The 18,557-nt window shown below is 47.8% G+C and overlaps 1 protein-coding gene across 1 annotated transcript in view; it reads left to right on the forward strand.

Moving 5' to 3' along the window:
- The first annotated feature begins 5,441 nt into the window (after nt 1–5,441).
- LOC137166523 (sodium-dependent proline transporter-like) overlaps nt 5,442–18,557 on the forward strand; it is a 28,019-nt gene continuing 14,903 nt past the window's right edge. Inside the window, exons 1-3 of the mRNA XM_067568299.1 lie at nt 5,442–5,451; nt 6,204–6,343; nt 13,608–13,836. Coding sequence (XP_067424400.1) covers nt 5,442–5,451; nt 6,204–6,343; nt 13,608–13,836 — 379 coding nt within the window. The remainder of the gene's footprint in view (nt 5,452–6,203; nt 6,344–13,607; nt 13,837–18,557) is intronic.

Consider the following 18,557-nt stretch of genomic DNA (forward strand, 5'->3'; position numbering starts at 1 on the left):
CCACTGGTCAACTATGAGAGACCCAGGATACTAGCTGTTGTGCATGCATACAACAAAAAATGGGCCCTGTCCCAAAGATTTACAATCTAAGGCCGTGTCTATGCAATGGGGACTATAGAAGCATAGTTACAGTGCCAGAGCTACGGTGACAACCTTGTTAGTGTAGATGCAGCCCACAGTAATGGAAAAGGGTTTTTCATTTCTGTAGGGACACCACCTTCCTGTGTAAGTGTAGTTAGGTTGATAGAAGCATTTTTCCCTGGACCTAGCTGTGTCTAAACCGGGGTTTAGGCCTGCATACCTACATAGTTGCATCACACAGGGGTGTGGATTTTTCTCATTCCTGAGCAACATAGTTATGTCAAAGTAAATTTTAAGTGTAGAGCAGGCCTAAAATGAGACAACAGTTTGATAAAACAAACAGCTGGAGGAAGCCCACGCAAATAATGAGGCAGTTTGATTATGTCTAAGGACTATGGCATGGGTTGGTTTTAATAAGAGATTTGAAAGAGGACAATGCGGCTGCTTTGCAGTTTTTTTTTTACAGTGAGCTCCTCTCATGCAGAAGGAGCAGCATGGGAGAAAGACTTTTGCAGCTGCCTTATGAATGGCTATAAGGGTGTCAGAGGGTATTTGTCAAGATCAGAAAAATCATTTAAAATCTAGGATCCTGATACTACAGTGGGATCTATGAGCCTGGGTGTCTGCACATTTCATGCTAGCAGATCCTGATGCAGAATCAGGCCTGAGATGTTTTACCTTCCCCAAAGAATTTACAGTCTGGTCATCTTGCATAGGCTGGCTTCTTGTAGGCATCCCTGGAGAATGGGGACTATTTTTCTCTGCTAACAGATTTATAATCTAATGAATATGTGCCCAACTCTAGAGTAGCTATATGGCAGTTCTCAGGAATTGTATGATGATATTGTTACCCCTTTTGACCTCAGCAATTAGCCAAATTCAGAGTGTTGCAGGTTGGTCCCTTAAGAGGAGAAATTGGTGATAGAGGCAGCTATTTGACGCAGTCTTGTTTATTTACAAAGATTACACATAAAGTCCTGTTTCCCTGAACACAATATGAATCAAATACCAGGAGCAGGCTCCTTTGCTTCTGTTCCAGCCAGTACTCTCTGCCCCAAAAGCTCCATCTTCACTTTCACTCAGGGCCATATTACCAGTGCTTCCGTTACTGTCTGCTTGACTTTTTCTGCTTCTGTCTCTCTGCCCTGCTTTTTTCCCCTCTCACTATCCAGTCAACTGTCTCCTACCTACATAGTTCATTCCTGAGTGGCCTTGTCTGTACCTTTGTTTTTGGTTGTAGATGTGGGCCAGTGTTTGAGGTGGAGAGTGCTTAACGTGCACATGTTTACAGTGGCTTCTTTACATTAATCCTGAATGTAAGGTGGCAGTTACACCCCAACCATAACAGGAAGGTTTAACCCTACCATTAGCATTTGTCATATACAGCACCTTTCATCCAGAAGACCACATGCTTTTTACAAATTCTAGACAGAAATCACTACTTCCACCTTTGAAATGCAGCTAACTCTGAGTTGAAATGCAGCAGCTGTTTAACAACAGATATGCACCTACATAAGACAGGAAGCTGAGGAGAATGCCATACTGCAGGAAAAATTAAGGAGGCAGAATGTAATCTAAGTTATAATTTGGCTGGGATAGTGTGGCTAACACCATGGCTCTAACATAAATTGCCCTAGGAGCTTTAGTATTGGGACGTCAGTTATTATAGACTCATAGACTTTAAGGTCCGAAGGGACCATTATGATCATCTAGTCTGACCTGCACAACGTAGGCCACAGAACCTCACCCACCCACTCCTAACATATGACTGAGTTATTGAAGTCCTCAACTAATGGTTTAAAGATTTCTTCTGAAAAATGTGCTACTAGCAGCAGAGTGTTCTTTAGCTGCACATTAGGCCATTGCTTCAGTACTGGCTAAGACCAAAAGTGGCCAACTCTTGACTAACCAGCACTATGATACTCTTGTCAGGTCTCACATTTAAACAGTAACCCTGCTCATCTTGGGAGAGCTACTAGGAAACTGCACGCCAGGCTGCAAGTCTTGCAGTACCTGGATGTGAAGAGAGAATTTCTTGGAACTGATTAGGATATAGAACAGAACAGATTTCGATAGTCTGCAGTGGTGTATTGTGAAGTAGTATGTCTCAGAAAGGTCTGCTGAGGGAAGAACAGCATGGTTCAGTGGGAGCCCACGCTTTGCTCATTATCTTCTTCCTCGCCTTTGTTTTATCTGGCCGTCTCGTAGTAACTGACAAGGCTGATTTATTTTACTAGAATATGACAGCACCTGATGGGTTAAACTGAGACGGAGGAAACCAGACTTCTCCTTCTGGGGTGTGACTGTGACTAGATCTGAAAGAACAAAAGAAAAAAAAAGAAGCTGCACACTCTGAGATGATTTTGGAAGGAAATTAAGCAACAAAGAGAGGGCTTCCTGGAACTGTTGTGTGATCTCCCAGCTCACCGCCTCCTTGGTAGGACAGCTACAGGCAGGAGAGAGCCTCTGTACAAACAAGCTCCCATTGTTATTTGCTCACTGATTTCCACGGTGAAACGTGTTCAGTCTAAAGAGGCTCTTTCTACCTGCCAACCTTGCAGATACAGCCTGGTCATGTGAACAACTGAAATCAGGCCCTTTCTGTTGCACACAATCATCAACTGCACTCAAGGTTTCTGGATAATGACCCCGGGTGAGGGGGACTAGAATAGAGATTAATAGTAAGAATATATTTCTTCCAGCAAACAGAACGTGTATAGCATGACCAAAAGAAACACAGAGTCTAAATGGCCTCAGCTCCTATAGATGTCTGAAAATTTTATTCTCGTCTATGGAGGTTCTTATGCTGTGTTATGAACACTCAGCACTTTGCAGGACGTGTCCTGTAAAAAGGAACTATAGACAAGTTTCCTGATTCTCCACTGCCTGTTTATTTAGTCCCTGATTCAGAAAAGCACAGGCTTACATCTATCTCTGTTATGCAAAACACTTAAGCACCTGCAATGGGGCTGTTTAGAACGATCAAGTTTCACTCTGGAAATCAGAGAGCCTTACACCTGTGCAAAATGGGTGTAAAACTACCACCCTACACTCATTTGGGAGCATTTTTGTACAGGCAGGAATGACTACATGGGGTGCAGGGTGATGGAGAATCAGGCCACAGCTACTTTTGGTTGGGTGGGTGGGTCAAATCCTGCTTGCCTTACTCACTAGACGTCAGTGGCTCTTGTCACAAGGATTTGGTCCTTGGGCAGTCATGTAACCATAATCATGTTTTGGAAGATGCTGTGAAGTGGAAGTTACCAAAGTAGCCCAAGGCAGGTCTCTCTCTTGCTTCATTTCCCTCCAACAAAATAAGTTTGCATGGCCAGCTTCCTTTTTTTCTCCTGGACTACTCAGCTTAGATTGTCGTCTCGACCCAGAGAAGGAGGTTTATGCATGCAAGCAAGATGGGGGACATGAAAGTAAATAAGATACACAGGGTTTTCAGCTGACTGGGGGATTTTGGATAAACATGTTTTTCAGATGAAAATTGTTTATATTTTATTTATTTTATTTTGATTTCTTCGGTTTTCCACATCTTCCACCTTCCCAACCATGGCTGCTGGGACTAGGCTTGGATGAAATGGACACTTTCTGGTTTTCAGGATTTTTCTCCACTAAAAAAGGTTGTAAACAGCAGCATCCAGATACAGAATTTTGTGTGAGATTCCTGCAGAGCTCCTGAAATACCATGGAAATGTATGTATGCAAGGCAGACTCAGAGAAATGTATATGGTGTTCTGGGTTTGGCAGTAAATGGGCAGGGGGCCGCTTGTGGCAGGGAAGCTAGGACATAAGAGAGATTTAGTGATGTGGTGAGGAAGAGGGATAGATAAAAACAAGACCCAGAAATGAGTGACTGGCTGAAGCTAGAGATTGGAAATGATACAGAGCCTTTCACGTTCAAAGCTAGCTCTGTTCCAACAGTAGTTATTATCTGGTGATTGGCCTTTGTCAAAGGAGGTGGTGGCCTCAATGCTGTCCCGAATGGACAGGCATTTACATCACAGAAACCACCGATTGGAAGAGAGGAAGGTGATCAGGAACAGTCAGCATGGATTTACCAAGGGCAAGTCATGCCTGACCAACCTGATTGCCTTCTATGAAGAGGTGACTGGCTCTGTGGATGTGGGGAAAGCGGTGGATGTGATATACCTTGACTTTAGCAAAGCTTTTGATACAGTCTCCCACAGTATTCTTATCAGCAAGTTAAAGACGTATGGATTGGATGAATGGACTATAAAATGGATAGAGAACTGGCTAGATCATTGGGCTCAATGGGTAGTGATCAACGGCTCCATGTCTAGTTGGCAGCTGCTAACAAGTGGTGTGCCCCAGGGGTCAGTGCTTGGGGCGGTTGTGTTCAGCTTCTTCATTAATGATCTGGAGGATGGGGTGGATTGCACCCTCAACAAGTTTGCAGCTGACACTAAACTGGGGGGCGTGGTAGATACGCTGGAGGGTAGGGATAGGATACAGAGTGACCTAGACAAATTGGAGGATTGGGCCAAGAAAAATCTGACGAGGTTCAGCAAGAACAAGTGCAGAGTCCTGCACTTAAGTCGGAAGAATCCCATGCACAGCTACAGACTGGGGACCGACGAGCTAGGCAGCAATTCTGCAGGAAAGGACCTGGGGGTTACAGTGGACAAGAAGCTGGATATGAGTGAATAGTGTGCCCTTGTTTCCAGGAAGACTAACAGCATATTGGGCTGCATTAGTAGAAGCATTGGCAGCAGATGGAGGGAAGTGATTATTCCCCTCTGTTCGGCACTGGTGAGGCCACATTTGGAGTACTGTGTCCAGTTTTGGGCCCCCCCATTACAGGAAGGATGTGAACAAATTGGAGACAGTCCAGTGGAGGGCAACAAAAATGGTTAGGGGGATGGAGCACATGACTTATGAGGGGAGGCTGAGGAAACTAGGCTTGTTTAGTCTGCAGAAAAGAAGAAGGACAGAGGATTTGATAGCAGCCTTTAGCTACTTGAAAGGGGATTCCAGGGAGGATGGAGCTAGGCCGTTCTCAGTGGTGGCAGATGACAGAACTAGGAGCAATGGTCTCAAGTTGCAGTTAGGGAGGTTTAGGTTGAATATTAGGAAAATCTTTTTCACGAGGAGGGTGGTGAAGCACTGGAATGGGTTACCTTGGGGAGGTGGTGGAATTTCCATTCTTAGAGGTTTTTAAGGTGGCTTGGCAGAGCCCTGGCTGGGATTATTTATTCAGGGTTGGTCCTGCTTTGAGCAGGGGGTTGGACTAGATGACTTCCTGGGGTCCCTTTCAACTCCTAATCTTCTATACTTCTATGAAACTGATGCACACAGATACTAAGGGACTTGCCCAAGGTCAGGTGGGAAATATGTGGCAGAGTAAGGAGTTCTTGGGTTGTCAAATGCTAGGCTAGCACCCTCATTATTGGATCAGCTCTCTCTCTAAAAGGACTTGAACCTGCAGGTTACAACCTCTTGCATGCAAAGCAGAAGACTTCCCCCGTTCCATCAAGCCCAAGAGATGAGGGAATGAGATTCAGTTTGTGGGACAAGTGAAGGATCAGGTCCATCCTTGGGGAAGGGTGAATTGTACAGTTTGGCTTGGGGAGGATGTCTTTGAATCTTTGCCTTTTTCCCCGCATTGAACCTGAGACTTTGTCGCCCTCAGGGGAGGTAAGTGATATGTAATTAGCACTTGGACAGCATTGCACATTTGGTAACACTGCACAAATATTAACGAATTAATCCTAATTAGCCAGGTGTGTTCCTGGTCCCTGCCAAAGATGGGAGATGCCAATAAGCAAGGTTTTGGGGGCAGGGATCATGTCCCTTTTCTTTATATATCTTTAAAGCACCCAGCTCCTCTAGCTCTTCCCAGGTAACAAAAGTAATTCAGCCTTGGGCTGTGTGACACCTCACTTGTTGTGCCTGCTGCGTGCACAGAAAGGGATGGTGTCACTTTAAGCTTTGGGAGAGCTGCCTTGCCTGAGTGAGAGTGGGTTCTGGTTACTGTGAGGAGTCCCAGGTGACATGTGAGGCTAAGGGGCGGGGCTTCACCTGCCCCCAGGTGAGAGCGATATGGGTTACAGTTCCCTAATGTCTGTCTCTTTTCCTCCCTTGCTCTGGCTTAGGCTGGAGTAGGTTCTTTCTCTGCTGGCTCCTGTCATTCACCCGCAGTCTTGGAATGAAGCCGCTCCCTGAACAATGGTCCGTGGAGGGTGTAAGGCAGGGTGACTTCCCGGAGCAGGAAATGCCGGTGACGGTGATACCGGTGAGTTGAGCCACTAGAGCTCGTGTTAGGACTCTTACTTTCTTCCTCTCTAGGAGCCTGTCGCTGGGGCAGCGATGCTCTGATTATCCCCAGATTGGGTGCAAGCTGGCAGCTGTAGGGCAGGCTTCCCCCTTAACCCCTGCACCTGAATTGTGACTTGGAAGGAGTCCCTCTAGTGGGAAGAGGGGAGCTCTCCAGGCCCCATTCAGCTGGGATCGCCCCCCTGTTGAGATCTGGGTATATGTCTGAGACATTCCACGCACACAGCTACTTTCACCTGAGCGCCAAACTTTCCAGTTCCTCCTCTCTTGGGCTTGGCTTGAACTGGTGACCTAGAGGTGAGAGGCTCTCATCATAAACCAGGCAGCTCAGAGTTGCAGAGCTGGCTGTTTGTACTTAATTCCCCTCGCTCTTGCATTTTGCAGCTCCACCCATAAGTAGGATTCTCCTGCACCCCCATCCCTGTTAGCCTATCGCAGACGACTACGGATTCTGATCCCGGTTGTTTACACAGGTAGATTCTGAGGCTCGAATCTGGCCCACTATTTGCCTTAGTTTTGGATTTCCTTGGAGCGATTGTGTGTGTGTGTGTGTGTGTGTGTGTGTGTTTTTAAGCGCTGAAGCACCTTTAAGATAGTACATATTGTATGTGGCTGCAAAGAATTCAGGATCAAAGGGCTTAAATCAGGTAATTTATAATCTCTGGCGTGTAGCTTTATAGTGGCTCTGTTTCCTATTTTTATGCTCCTAGTTCTAGGGTAGTTTATAAACACAATCCACCAACAGAGGAGTGTAAAAACTCATAGGCCATAAATCCTATCCCAGATCTTGCCCATCCCTTGTCTGGAACAGAGCTTCCTGCACTTCGTGTGACTGATGTGGCTACGCTGACAATTTGCCAGGTGTATACATGTTTCACTTACTGCAGGAAATTTAGCACTTTGCACCTGTCTTCTCCTTTAATATGGGGGTGGAAGGAGAGACCCGTGGAGAATATAACTCCCAGAATGCAGTACTCCCTCTTGACCCAAGTGAGATGCATCATACTTTCTACCCCACTCATTTAGTCTGACTTGCTGCATGTATGCAGGAAAGACGGTGCCTGGTGTATTTCCCGAACTCCAGACCCAGCTGATACACCGTGGCCAGACTCTGATGCCATTGAGCAGATGTGACAAACGTTTGTGGCTGCCAGAGAGTCTGTGTAGGAGACTGAAATAGACAGGGCTCTTCCCCTTCTTGCCTAAGCAGCCCTCGTATGACTAAGTGCATGGTGCTGTGGGTTTTGCGTGATGGGTGGGTTAGCAGCGCAGAGAGAGGGCAGGAGGCGAATGGGGTCTGCTGCTCAGAGCTGCCATCATGTGCCTTTTGGTTCTATGCAGCTGGGTTTCTCTGGGACCCTGCCATGGGCATTAGTCCTGTAAAGTTGGCCTGTCTGAGGGAGCTGCAGGCTGTGCTGGGGTGGGGCTACATCAGGTTTCCAGCGATTGTTTTTGTGTTGCTGCACCACAGAGGAAAGAAACAGGGCCCTGTCCTCAGGACTGGTGCCATCACAAACAGTACAATTGCCTGTGGGGGGGGGAGGGGGAGGAGACCCATGCGAGTCAGCCTCATCTCTCCTCCTGGTAATGGGGCCGGGCCGGGGGATGGCAAACTCCCCATCTCACATCCTCTTCCCATACACATGTCCCCTGTTATCGTGCCTCATGGCAACTCTCTGCCTGATTTCCTACCATCTTTCTCTCCAACCTGCCCCCCACCAGTTCTGCGGGGCCCTCTCGCCTGAGGTACTGCCCACTGTAGAGCCTGCTTGTGACTCAGCACAGGCCTCCCACAGAAAGGAGTGTGAACGATCAGGGTTTCTGCTGGGCTGTTCCAAGTGACGTCACCCGAGGGCGGTGGCTCTGCCGGCCCTGGTGTGTTTACTGTACACAGAGATGATAGCTATGGAATTGAGATAACTGCACAATAACATTGAAACGCAGTGCCAGCCGGGGTGTAATGAATACACTGCTTGGTGGTTTAGCAGGCTCAGAAGGGGCTCTGTCTGCCTCTGCTGTTAATACAACTAGGCCAATAGCGCCAGCCTCCATCACCCACTTGTTAGATTTCCAAACATCTTTGTGCTTTCTGTCACGCGGCCCCCATATGCCTGCAAGGCCCTCCCTGTAAACCGTCCTCCTTCGAATCTCACCACAAAACTCTCCTTTGTCATGAGGCCTACAAAAAAACTTTAGGATGGTTAGTCTGCTGGTGTGCAGAGACTGCTGCCAGTCACAGTATAGTCTCATTGTGCTCCCCTATCGGTCTGTCTGTATCTGTCTGTCATCTCTTGTCTTCGACTGCGAGCTTTTGGGGACATGGAACGTCTTATTGTTCTGTATCTGTACAGCACCGAGCATAGTGGAGTTCATGGTCCTTGACCAAGAACATAAAAATGGCCATATGGTGTCAGGCCAATGGGCCATCTAGCCCAGCATCCTGTCTCTTACAGTGGCCTTGCCAGATGAAGGCTCCTGGGTGCTAAGATAATACAAATAATAAATTCAAGGCATTCAGAGAGATGGGACACACTCTCCTCCCACTTACGAATTCCCCCTTGATGCCATTCTTTTCAGAAATTATCCATATCTGGAAGGCAGGCAGGTGCAGACTGTTGAATCACTTCCTGGAGTTCAGCTGGAAATAGATGCTCCCTGCTGATTCCTTAAAATCTCTCTACAGAAATAGCCTGTCAGAACTAAGGGACCAGATCATATACAATAATACATGTATGCTAAACATGCGTGACTGCTCAACCTAGAAAGGAGATGCACTGTTCCAAGTCTGGACACTTATGTGGTCACCATCAACATAGTAGCTGAGTGCCTCATGTATATGAATGAGTTAGTCCTCACAACACCCCCATCAGAGGGGTCATTATTGCCCTCAGTTTACAGATGGGGATACTGGGGTACAGGGAAATTAAGTGGTTTGCCTATGGTATCACTGGAAGTCTTGTGATGGAACCGGAACTAGAACCTAGGTTTGCTGGGTCCCACGCCAGTGCCTTAACCCTTAGTCCATCCATCCTCTGTTAAACTGGCTGACCCATCTTTAACACCATGGTGACAGCTAGTATAGCCTATTTTGGTATGCAAATACCTGGTTGGGTGTCCAGTGTCCTACGTGAAATGTGTCCATCTGGTTAGGTCTCTGGCTAGTTTTTAGTAGACAGGGCATCCTCATCAGAAAATCCACCATCGAAAAGCGGGCCCAGACTGATCCCCTCTCGTTGTCAGCCTCAGCAGAGGCCATGGGAACTGAACTTCTCTCCAGGCTATGATTGGAGCTGCGGTCTGGGCACTACAGGGAAAGCTGTGCCGCTGTTGCCCAGGCAATACCTCTTCTGTGTGTGAACAGAATTAAAAACTCAGGCTCTCAAATGATTAAAAACATGAATCGCAATTAATCGCAAGGTTAAAGTCGTGAATAATCGCAGTTTTAATTGCACTGTTAAACAATAATAGAATACCAATTTAAATTTATTATAAATACTTTGGATGTTTTTCTACATTTTCAAATATATAGATTTCAGTTACAGCACAGACTACAAAGTGTACAATGCTCACTTTATCTTATTTTTATTACAAATATTTGCACTGTAAAAATGATAAACAAAAGAAATAGCATTTTTCAATTCACCTCATACAAGTACCGTAGTGCAGTCTCTTTTTCCTGAAAGTGCAACTTACAAATGTAGAATAATTTTTTTTTACGTAACTGTACTCAAAAACAAAACAATGTAAAACTTTAGAGCCTACGAATTGAAGCATGAAGGGACATAAGAATGTTTAGCATATCTACACTAAATAGCTTGCAACGCCGGCTACAACTCCTGTTCTCACTGTCAGGTGACGTAAATAAGTGGGCAGCAGCATCTCCCGTAAATGTAAACAGACATGTTTGTGCTAACGATTGGCTGAACAAGAAATAGGACTGAGTGGACTTGTATGAGGTAAACTGAAAAAAATACTCTTTCTTTTGTACAAATATTTTTACTGTAAAAAAGATGAATTCATATATAAAAATAATAATGTAAAGTGAGCACTGTATACTTTGTATTCTATGTTGTAATTGAAATCCATATATTGGAAAATGTAGAAAAACAGCCAAAATATTTATAATACATTTAAATTGGTATTCTATTATTGTTTAACAGTGCAATTAAATCTGTGATTAATTAACTAGATTATAAAAAATAGTTGCAATTTGTTTTGCGTTAATCCCTTGCATGAACTGTGATTAATTGACAGCCCTACTAAAAACTGATGGGAACCGGTATGTGAGCACAGGTACATGGCACATCCTTGTGGTATTTTGTCACTTGTTTTCTGCTTCCCAGCATGCAGAGGCTGTTGCTTCTTGGATGTGACTCTGTGGCCTCAAAACTTGGTGGAAATAACAGGCAGGCAGCTGGTGACATAGACTTGAGCAATAGGACTTGCCACTTTGGGAAATGTTGCTTTGCTGCTGTTACCCAACTGTTTTACTTCAGAGGAAGCAGGCGTGGATGTGAAGTTGAAAACGCCTAGTAAAAGAGAGGGCTGGAGAGATGGTAAGAATTGTGTCAGGATTTAGAGCTATTTAAAATTGACGTTTTGTATTGCATAGGTGCCCAGGGGCCCCATTCAGGTGCTAGGTGCTGTAGGAATGCATAGTAAGAGACAGTCCTTGCCCCAGAGAGCATGTGGTCTAAGTTAAGACAAGTGGGTGTGACAGTGTGCTGGCAGCAGGGTGTTCCACAGATCAGCTTTTATCCATCCATTGAGTCTCTGTAGGTGACAGCCAGTAATAAGGCGCTGAGAGAATTTCTGGCTCCCCCCCATTTTGGCTAACAGACCCCCCAACCCAGACACACACAATAGTATCTTTCCTTTAGAACAACCTTAGTTGTTTGAGAGAAGTGTGATTGATGGTAGCATTGTCTAATGGTTAAAGCAGGGGCCTGGAAGCCAGGATTTCTAGGTTTGGTTACTCTGCTACTGCGACTCAGTGTGACCTTTGGCTTCTCGCTTCACCGCTGTGTGCCTCATTTGCCCCATTTCTGAACCAGGGGTGATAATACTGACCAGCCTGGTTAGGACAAATTCATATTTGTGCAGCGCTTTCAGATCTTCTGAGTGGGACTCTAAGTGCAGAGTATTCGATTTCCATAATAATTAGCCTTGCCCCCAAACGAGCTCTGACCTTCAGTGACTTTTCTGGTTTCTGTAATTCTTCAAAGCAGAGACGAGGCTGGTAGAACGTGCTGGATTTGGGGTTCTGTGACCTCTCTACAACCACTTTCTTTAGCGATTGGATTTTGTGAAGTACCTTTTCCGAGACAAACCGTTATTTCAAAAGGGAAATTCAATTCAAGAAACATAATTTACACGGGGCTGTGTCAGCACCGACTAATAACACTCCCCTACAGCTGCCGGTGGAGTAGATGATTAAATATTGTTATCCCTATGTCACAGATGGGGAAGTTGAGTCACAAAGGTTAAGTGTTTTGCCCAAGGCTCTGCAGCCAGTTAGTTGGTGGCGGAGCTGGAATTAGAACTCATGGCTTCCAGCCGGTGCTCCAGAGCATGCTGCCTGTGTGTGCTTCAACCTGATGTTCTTTAGTGCCTTACCTGGGCATGGTGCTTTAGTTACACTCAGTCCAGAGGAGTTAATAGCTTTAGGACCTGACCCTGCTGGATGCTGGGTGAAGCTTCTGTAGGGTGCTGAGCATCCCCCGCGCTCATTGGACTGGTCCGTATCTTCTCTTTCTACCTGCTGGCTCTGACTCGGTTTTTCCCAGCTCCCTCTGTTGGTGGCCAGCTATCCTTGTTGTAGTGCTGTACAAAACACAGGCCTGAGCCAGCAACCTGTCCCCTGAGACCTTCTGCTCACCCCCAAGGAACTGCAGAGCAGAGGCAGCAATTAATTAAGGGAGAAGCTGCTGCTGGCTCCCAAGACCTCCAGCTTCCACCGGGAGCATCCCGGCTGCTGTTGGGGTTCAAGGATCAGTGCTGTCCCGAGTCCAGGGCTGGGGCATGTCTCGGGCTCACCTGGCTCCGACCCTGCAGCCTGATTTGGGTGAAATCTTCCCCTCCTCAGTTGCTGCTGCTAACTGTCCCTGAGGATTGGAGGAGCTGTGAAACCTACAGTGCCTGCCCTAGAGCTGTGGTTCTCAGTACCCCTGGGGTACACAAAGGTCTTCAACTCAGCTAGATATTTGCCTAGTTTGACAATAGGCTGCATAAAAAACACTAGTGAAGTCAGTACAAACTAAAACGTTATAAACTGCTTATGCTGCTCTATATGTTATCCCCTGAAATGTAAGTACAATGTTTATATTCCAGTCCATTTATTTTATAACGAGATGGTACAAATGAACAGTAGCAGTGTGCTGTGACACTTTTGTATCTTTATGTCTGACTTTGTAAGCCTGTAGTTTTTAAGTGAGGTGAAACTTGGGGTACACAAGACAAACCAGACTCCTGAAAGGGGTACAATAGTCTGGAAAGGTTGAGAACCACTGCTCTAGAGAGGAGACACAGGGCTGACAAACGGGGTGGGAGGGCAGCCCTCAGACACCCTGCTCCATAGGGATTACCCACAGCCCAGCCATCACACGGGGGCTGACTGCTGGGAAGCGTGCTGACTGCAGTCTGTCTGGATCAGGGTTGGGAAGGAAGAGGTGGGTGGGGTGGGCTGATGGAGATGTCCCCGGAGGCTGCGCTACGTGTGGGGCAGTAGGGAACGTGTGAGGAGCGGGCTCCTAGCAGTGGGGCTGGTTGCTGGGGCGGGCGTGGTGTGTGCAGCGCACAGGGATGGAGAATGGGGGCTGCGGAGTGGCCCTGGGAGGAAAGGTTGGGGGCTGAGGTTTGGCCACGTTGATGAAGCTGATGGTGACACGGGCTGAGCTGCTGAGTGGATCAGAGCCATTAGAGAGTCCCATGTGGCCCCTCTCCCTGAGAACCAGCGTGGGCTTGTTCCCTACAGATCCCTCCACAGGGCTCTGTTGTGTTCAGTGTTAAATGTCCCAAGCCTTATGTGACAGCCTCCTGTGTTCCTCTGTGGCACTGGCTGGTGGCTGGGAGGTGAGGCTGCTGCCATGGGTCTTTCAGGAGGGGCGCCTGGGCGAGGGTTACTCAGAAACTTACTCACGGGCTGACAGGGGCGTACGAGCGTGTGCAGCTAAATGGGATTTGTTTGGCCTCTGACTCCTTTTCCCCTTCTCCTCCCACCGCAGGGGAGTCCAGTCCAGCTGAACGGCGTGACCCTGGAGTCTAACCACTTGCAGTCCTTGAGCCAGCCCCAACCTGCCTTCCAGATCCAGCCCGTGACCCCGGAGCCTGCCTCCAGCCAGGCCAGGGAGACGTGGGGTGGGAAGTATGAGTTCCTGCTCTCCTGCATCGGGTATTGCGTGGGGCTGGGCAACGTCTGGCGCTTCCCGTATCTCTGCTACCGCAACGGAGGAGGTGAGTCTGTGCAGGCCTCTTGGATGCTCTCTGTCTCATAATGCTGGGCTGGAGGAGATGAAAATAGGTAACGGATCCCTTCAGTGGGAGGCGTCTGCCTTAGGGTCTCATGGTCACACCCCCCTTGCTCTGGAACTAAGCCCTGGATCCATCAGGTTGTGGGAAGCTGGTGGTAAGCAGGGACGGAATATCTGCCAAGCCCCAGAAGAAAGGAGTGCTGCTCCAGACGGCACAGGGCAGTGTTTGGGTAATAACGGCACTTCTACAGGGCCACGTGAGGGTGGTGGTATGGCCCAGCGCGTGGGCTCTGACCGAGTCAGGACACCTGGGCTCTGTTCCCAGGGCTGCTACTCAGAGGCGCGGAGCAGGTGCTATTCCCACTGACTCCAGTGAGAGCTGACATTGCTCGGCACCTCTGAGAATCAGGTTGTCCAGCTCCTGCGTGGGAAATGGGGCTAACGAAACCTGCCTGCCATGGTAAGGTGCTTTGGGATCTCTGGATGCAGAGTGCTTTAGGAGTACAAAGTGTCTTTCCACAAATGATTGCAAAGCACAGGAATCGCTCCATTCAGCACAGAAACACCAGTTCTGCGATACAATGCTACATGCTACGCCCCTACGTGAGTGTTGGGGGGAACTTTAGACTGGATAATTACATTCTGTGCAATTGCAATTTGGCCGGCAAACCAGTGTGTTCTGCTCAGGCCCCACGCTTCCCCCACCGCTGTGATCTGAGCACCCCAAGTATTAAGTTGTCCTTGCATACCCCGATGAGGTCCTATCGCTGCTGTAATGTTTGGGGTCTTATTTAAGCGTAAGGCAGCCCCATGTTTGTTGCTGAGCGACTCTGTTCCGCCTCCAGTGCAGCAATGAAGCTAGTGAAGCCTGTGGGGCTCTGGATGGGAGGGCTCAGGAGGGGTGGGTGTGAACGGGAGTGGCACAGACGCTCATGCACCCGTGTGGCGTTGTGGGAAGGTTGGTACTGACAGAGCAGCTTGGCCAGCCCCGGCAGGCAGTGCATGGCAGTTCAGCTGCATTTGCCAGGATATTCTCCCCAGCCTCAGTGGGGCGGGGCGGGGCAGCGGGAGCAGCATCTGCAGGTCCGGGCCTGCGCCAGTAACGCTGAGGCCGGTAGCCCAGTTCCCAGTGACGCCAGTGGAGCGGGAGCACACTTAGAAATGGGGATCGTTAGCCGTGCGCTCTCTCTGCTGCTCTGCCACCTTTTGTCTAGCTAAGGTACCTGGATGGCTGCCATCAGCAGGATATCAGTGGGTGCACCGGGTAACCTCGAAGGTAGTTATCCCCCCAGCACCCCTGTGAGGCAGGGAAATGCTGTTCTCCTAACTTTACTGATTGGGTGCAGGAAACTGCAGCACAGAGATTAAGCCAGAGGCCCAACATCACATCAAAAGTTTAGTGGTGGAGGAGAAATCGAACCTTGTTCTTCATGGCACAGGCTAACGCTCTAACCACTGGCCCATTCTTCCTCTCTTTGCTCTGGTAATTTGCCATCTTCATTTCTGCCTCATTCTCTGCTCCAGTCCTGCAATCCACCCTAAAACCCCTGGAGAGACCATCTCTCCCTGCCTCTATGACCATGTTTCCTCCTCTTCTGCATGAAGTCTGAGATTCTCCTCCCTTCCCAAGCCGTCTGTACCTCTGCCCTTGTCTACATCTCTCTGCCCTTGTCTGTGCCACTGTTGCCTCCCCATTCCCTGTGCTCCACCCATGCTTCTTTCCTGGCCTCTCCCTTGGTGTCTCACCCACTCCAGGTCTCGTGCCTCTGTTGTGCTGCTCCATGTGTGGACCCAGCTCCCGTGGAATGTCCTCAATGTTCCCACCCTCTCCTGCAACCCGAGGGGCCCCTCGCTCTGAGAATCATACCAGGGCTTGTCTGCACACACGTTTTGCACCGATTTAACTAAATGTAATATCGCTTTAGCTGAATCGGTGTAACTCCCAGTGTGGATGCTCCTTAAATCGGTTTAGGTGTGTCTTACTTTGGTTTGACTTAAGACACTTTAGTTGACCAATTTAGAAATGCAAACCCATTTGGTTAAATGGTGCAGCAACTCTGTAAACCAGGCCCCCACTATCCAGACCATCTTCTGTTCTGCTCTGGTTTGTATCTTCCGTGCCTTTACACTACCAGCTCCCCTAGGCTGTTGATTTGATCCAGTTGACCTGTTGTACAGAGCCATGAAAACTGCTGGTGAAAAGGACCATCGCTTTGAATAGCAAAGGCGGAAGGGGCAGGAAGGAGTTTCACCCATGGCACAGTGTTCACAGTTGGATGAAAACCAGTGAAAAGGACCATCGCTTTGAATAGCAAAGGCGGAAGGGGCAGGAAGGAGTTTCACCCATGGCACAGTGTTCACAGTTGGATGAAAACAAAGGCAGGAGCTTTTCTTCCTTTACTGCTCAGTACTGGACTGAAATGACTCACCTCCCTGCGCTCTAGCATGCTGAGCCTGTCTGATGATGGCACGAGCAGAGCAGAAGGAGCTGTGTGCTGCCTCTGATGTCTGTGCTGAGCCGCTCAGCCTAGTAATCGAGAGACTCAAACCCTCGATCCTGCCTGCCTGCATGACCCTAGGGTGCGGATTGTGAGTTGGGAGGAACTCACAATCCGCACTGTAGGCACTCACCGGCAGGTTGGATTGATGGTTTGGTTTGAGTCTCTGGATTATTAAATTGAGCAGGAGATAAAGCACTAGACTGGTCACGGGGTCTGTTACTTCTTACTTCCTTATTAGCCGCGAGTGCCGTGTTCTTACTGTGTGTGCTCTGTGCTTTACATGGCAAATATAAAGACAGCCCCTGGCCTGCAGAGTTTGTCGTCTGCAGGGCAGAGAAGACAAGAGACACTGGGACACCCAGTGGAAGGAATAACCTCGGTCTTGTGTGCTGGTCTGACTTCACTCTCGTCTCACCTAGTAATGACACTGGGGAGTATTTTGCTCTGAGTGTTGACTTCTGCTCCTGCATAGATGGAAGAGCTGTTTATTCCCTCCCCGAATATATACAGCAGTTTCTTCCTTTCTTCCCCAACAAGAAGGCTGGTAGGGTTGAGGGAGGATTGTGTGGAGAGGGGGCTATGAGGCCTCCGGGTATGGAGAATTCAGACAAGCTCCCAGGCTTTGAACCCTTGCCCCATGGTGTTAAGGTTAGTTTATCACGCGCTTCCACACGTGGCTAATGAGCAGAGTCCAAAGCAAATTTAGTTACACACTTGAATGGATGTTCGTTTGCTCTTATTCCAGTATTCACTCTACTCTAGCTGTGTTGCTACTGGGATTTGTGTGGGGTTTTCTATTACCCCACCTCTCTTTGTCATCCTACTGGACAGCCCAGTCATCAGAATCGTAAACTTGTAGGACTGGAAGGGACCTCAGTAGGTCATCTATTCCAGTCCCCTGCACTCAAGGCAGCACTACGTAATAACTAGACCATGCCTGACAGGTGTTTGTCTAACCTGTTCTTAAAAACTTCCAGTGAGGGAGATTCCACAACCTCCCTAGGCAATTTGTTCCACTGCTTAACTACTCGGACAGAAAGTTTTTGCTGTTGTCCAATCTAAATCTCCCTTGTTGCAATGTAAGCCCATTGCTGCTTGTCCTGTCCTCAGAGGTTAACGAGAACAATTTTTCACCCTCGTCCTTGAAACCTGTTATCATTCCCCCCCTTAGCCTTCTCTTCTCCAGACTAAACAAACCCAATTTTTTCAGTCTTCTCTCATAGGTCATGTTTTCTAGACCTTTAATCATTTCTGTTGCTCTTCTCTGGACTTTCTCCAATTTGGCCACATCTTTCCTGAAATGTGGCACCCAGATCTGGACACAATACTCCAGCTGAACCCTTATCAGCATGGAGTAGAGCGGAAGACTTACTTCTCGTGTCTTGTTTACAACACTCCTGCTAATACATCCCAGAATGATGTACTGTTGAGTCATATTTAGCTTGTGATCCACTATAACTCTCAGCTCTCTTTCCACAATTCCCCTTCCTAGGCAGTCATTTCCCATTTTGTATGTATGCAGCAGGTTGTTCCCTCCTAAGTGGAGTACTTTGCATTTGTCCTTATTGAATTTCATCCTCTTTACGTCAGACTTTGTCTCTAGTTTGTCCAGATCATTCTGAATTATAATCCTATCCTCCAAAGTACTTGCAACCCCTCCCGGCTTGGTCTCATCCACAAACTTTATCAGTGTATTCTCTCTATGCCATTATCTAAATAATTTATGAAGATATTTAACAAAACTAGATGGACTTGGACTAGCTGATCTCCTGAAGTCCCTTCCAACCTGAACCTTCTATGATTCTATGAGAAACCAGACCCAGGACTCATCCCAGTGGGACCCCACTCGATATGCCCTTCCAGCCTGACTGTGAACCACTGATGATTACTCTCTGGGAATGGTTTTCCAACAAGTTATGCACCCACCTTATAGTAGCTCCATCTAGGCTATATTGCCCTAGTTTGTTTATGGAGGTGGTCATGCGAGACAGTATCAAAAGCCTTACTAAAGTCAAAATATACCAGATCTACCGCTTCCCCCCATCCACAAGGCTTATTACCGTGTCAAAGAAAGCTGTTAGTTTGGTTTGGCAGCAGATTAGCACAAATCATGTCAGACCACCCATAAACGTTCCGAAAGCGATGTTTTGGGGGCTTGGCAACTAACCTTCTGAACTGGGGCAATCTCTTCCCAGCCCTAAAT

This window comes from Emydura macquarii, unplaced genomic scaffold (genome assembly GCF_026122565.2).
Source record: "Emydura macquarii macquarii isolate MOO-44397 ecotype Brisbane River unplaced genomic scaffold, CSIRO-AGI_Emac_v2 contig_2865, whole genome shotgun sequence".
NCBI classification, from domain to species: Eukaryota; Metazoa; Chordata; order Testudines; family Chelidae; genus Emydura; species Emydura macquarii.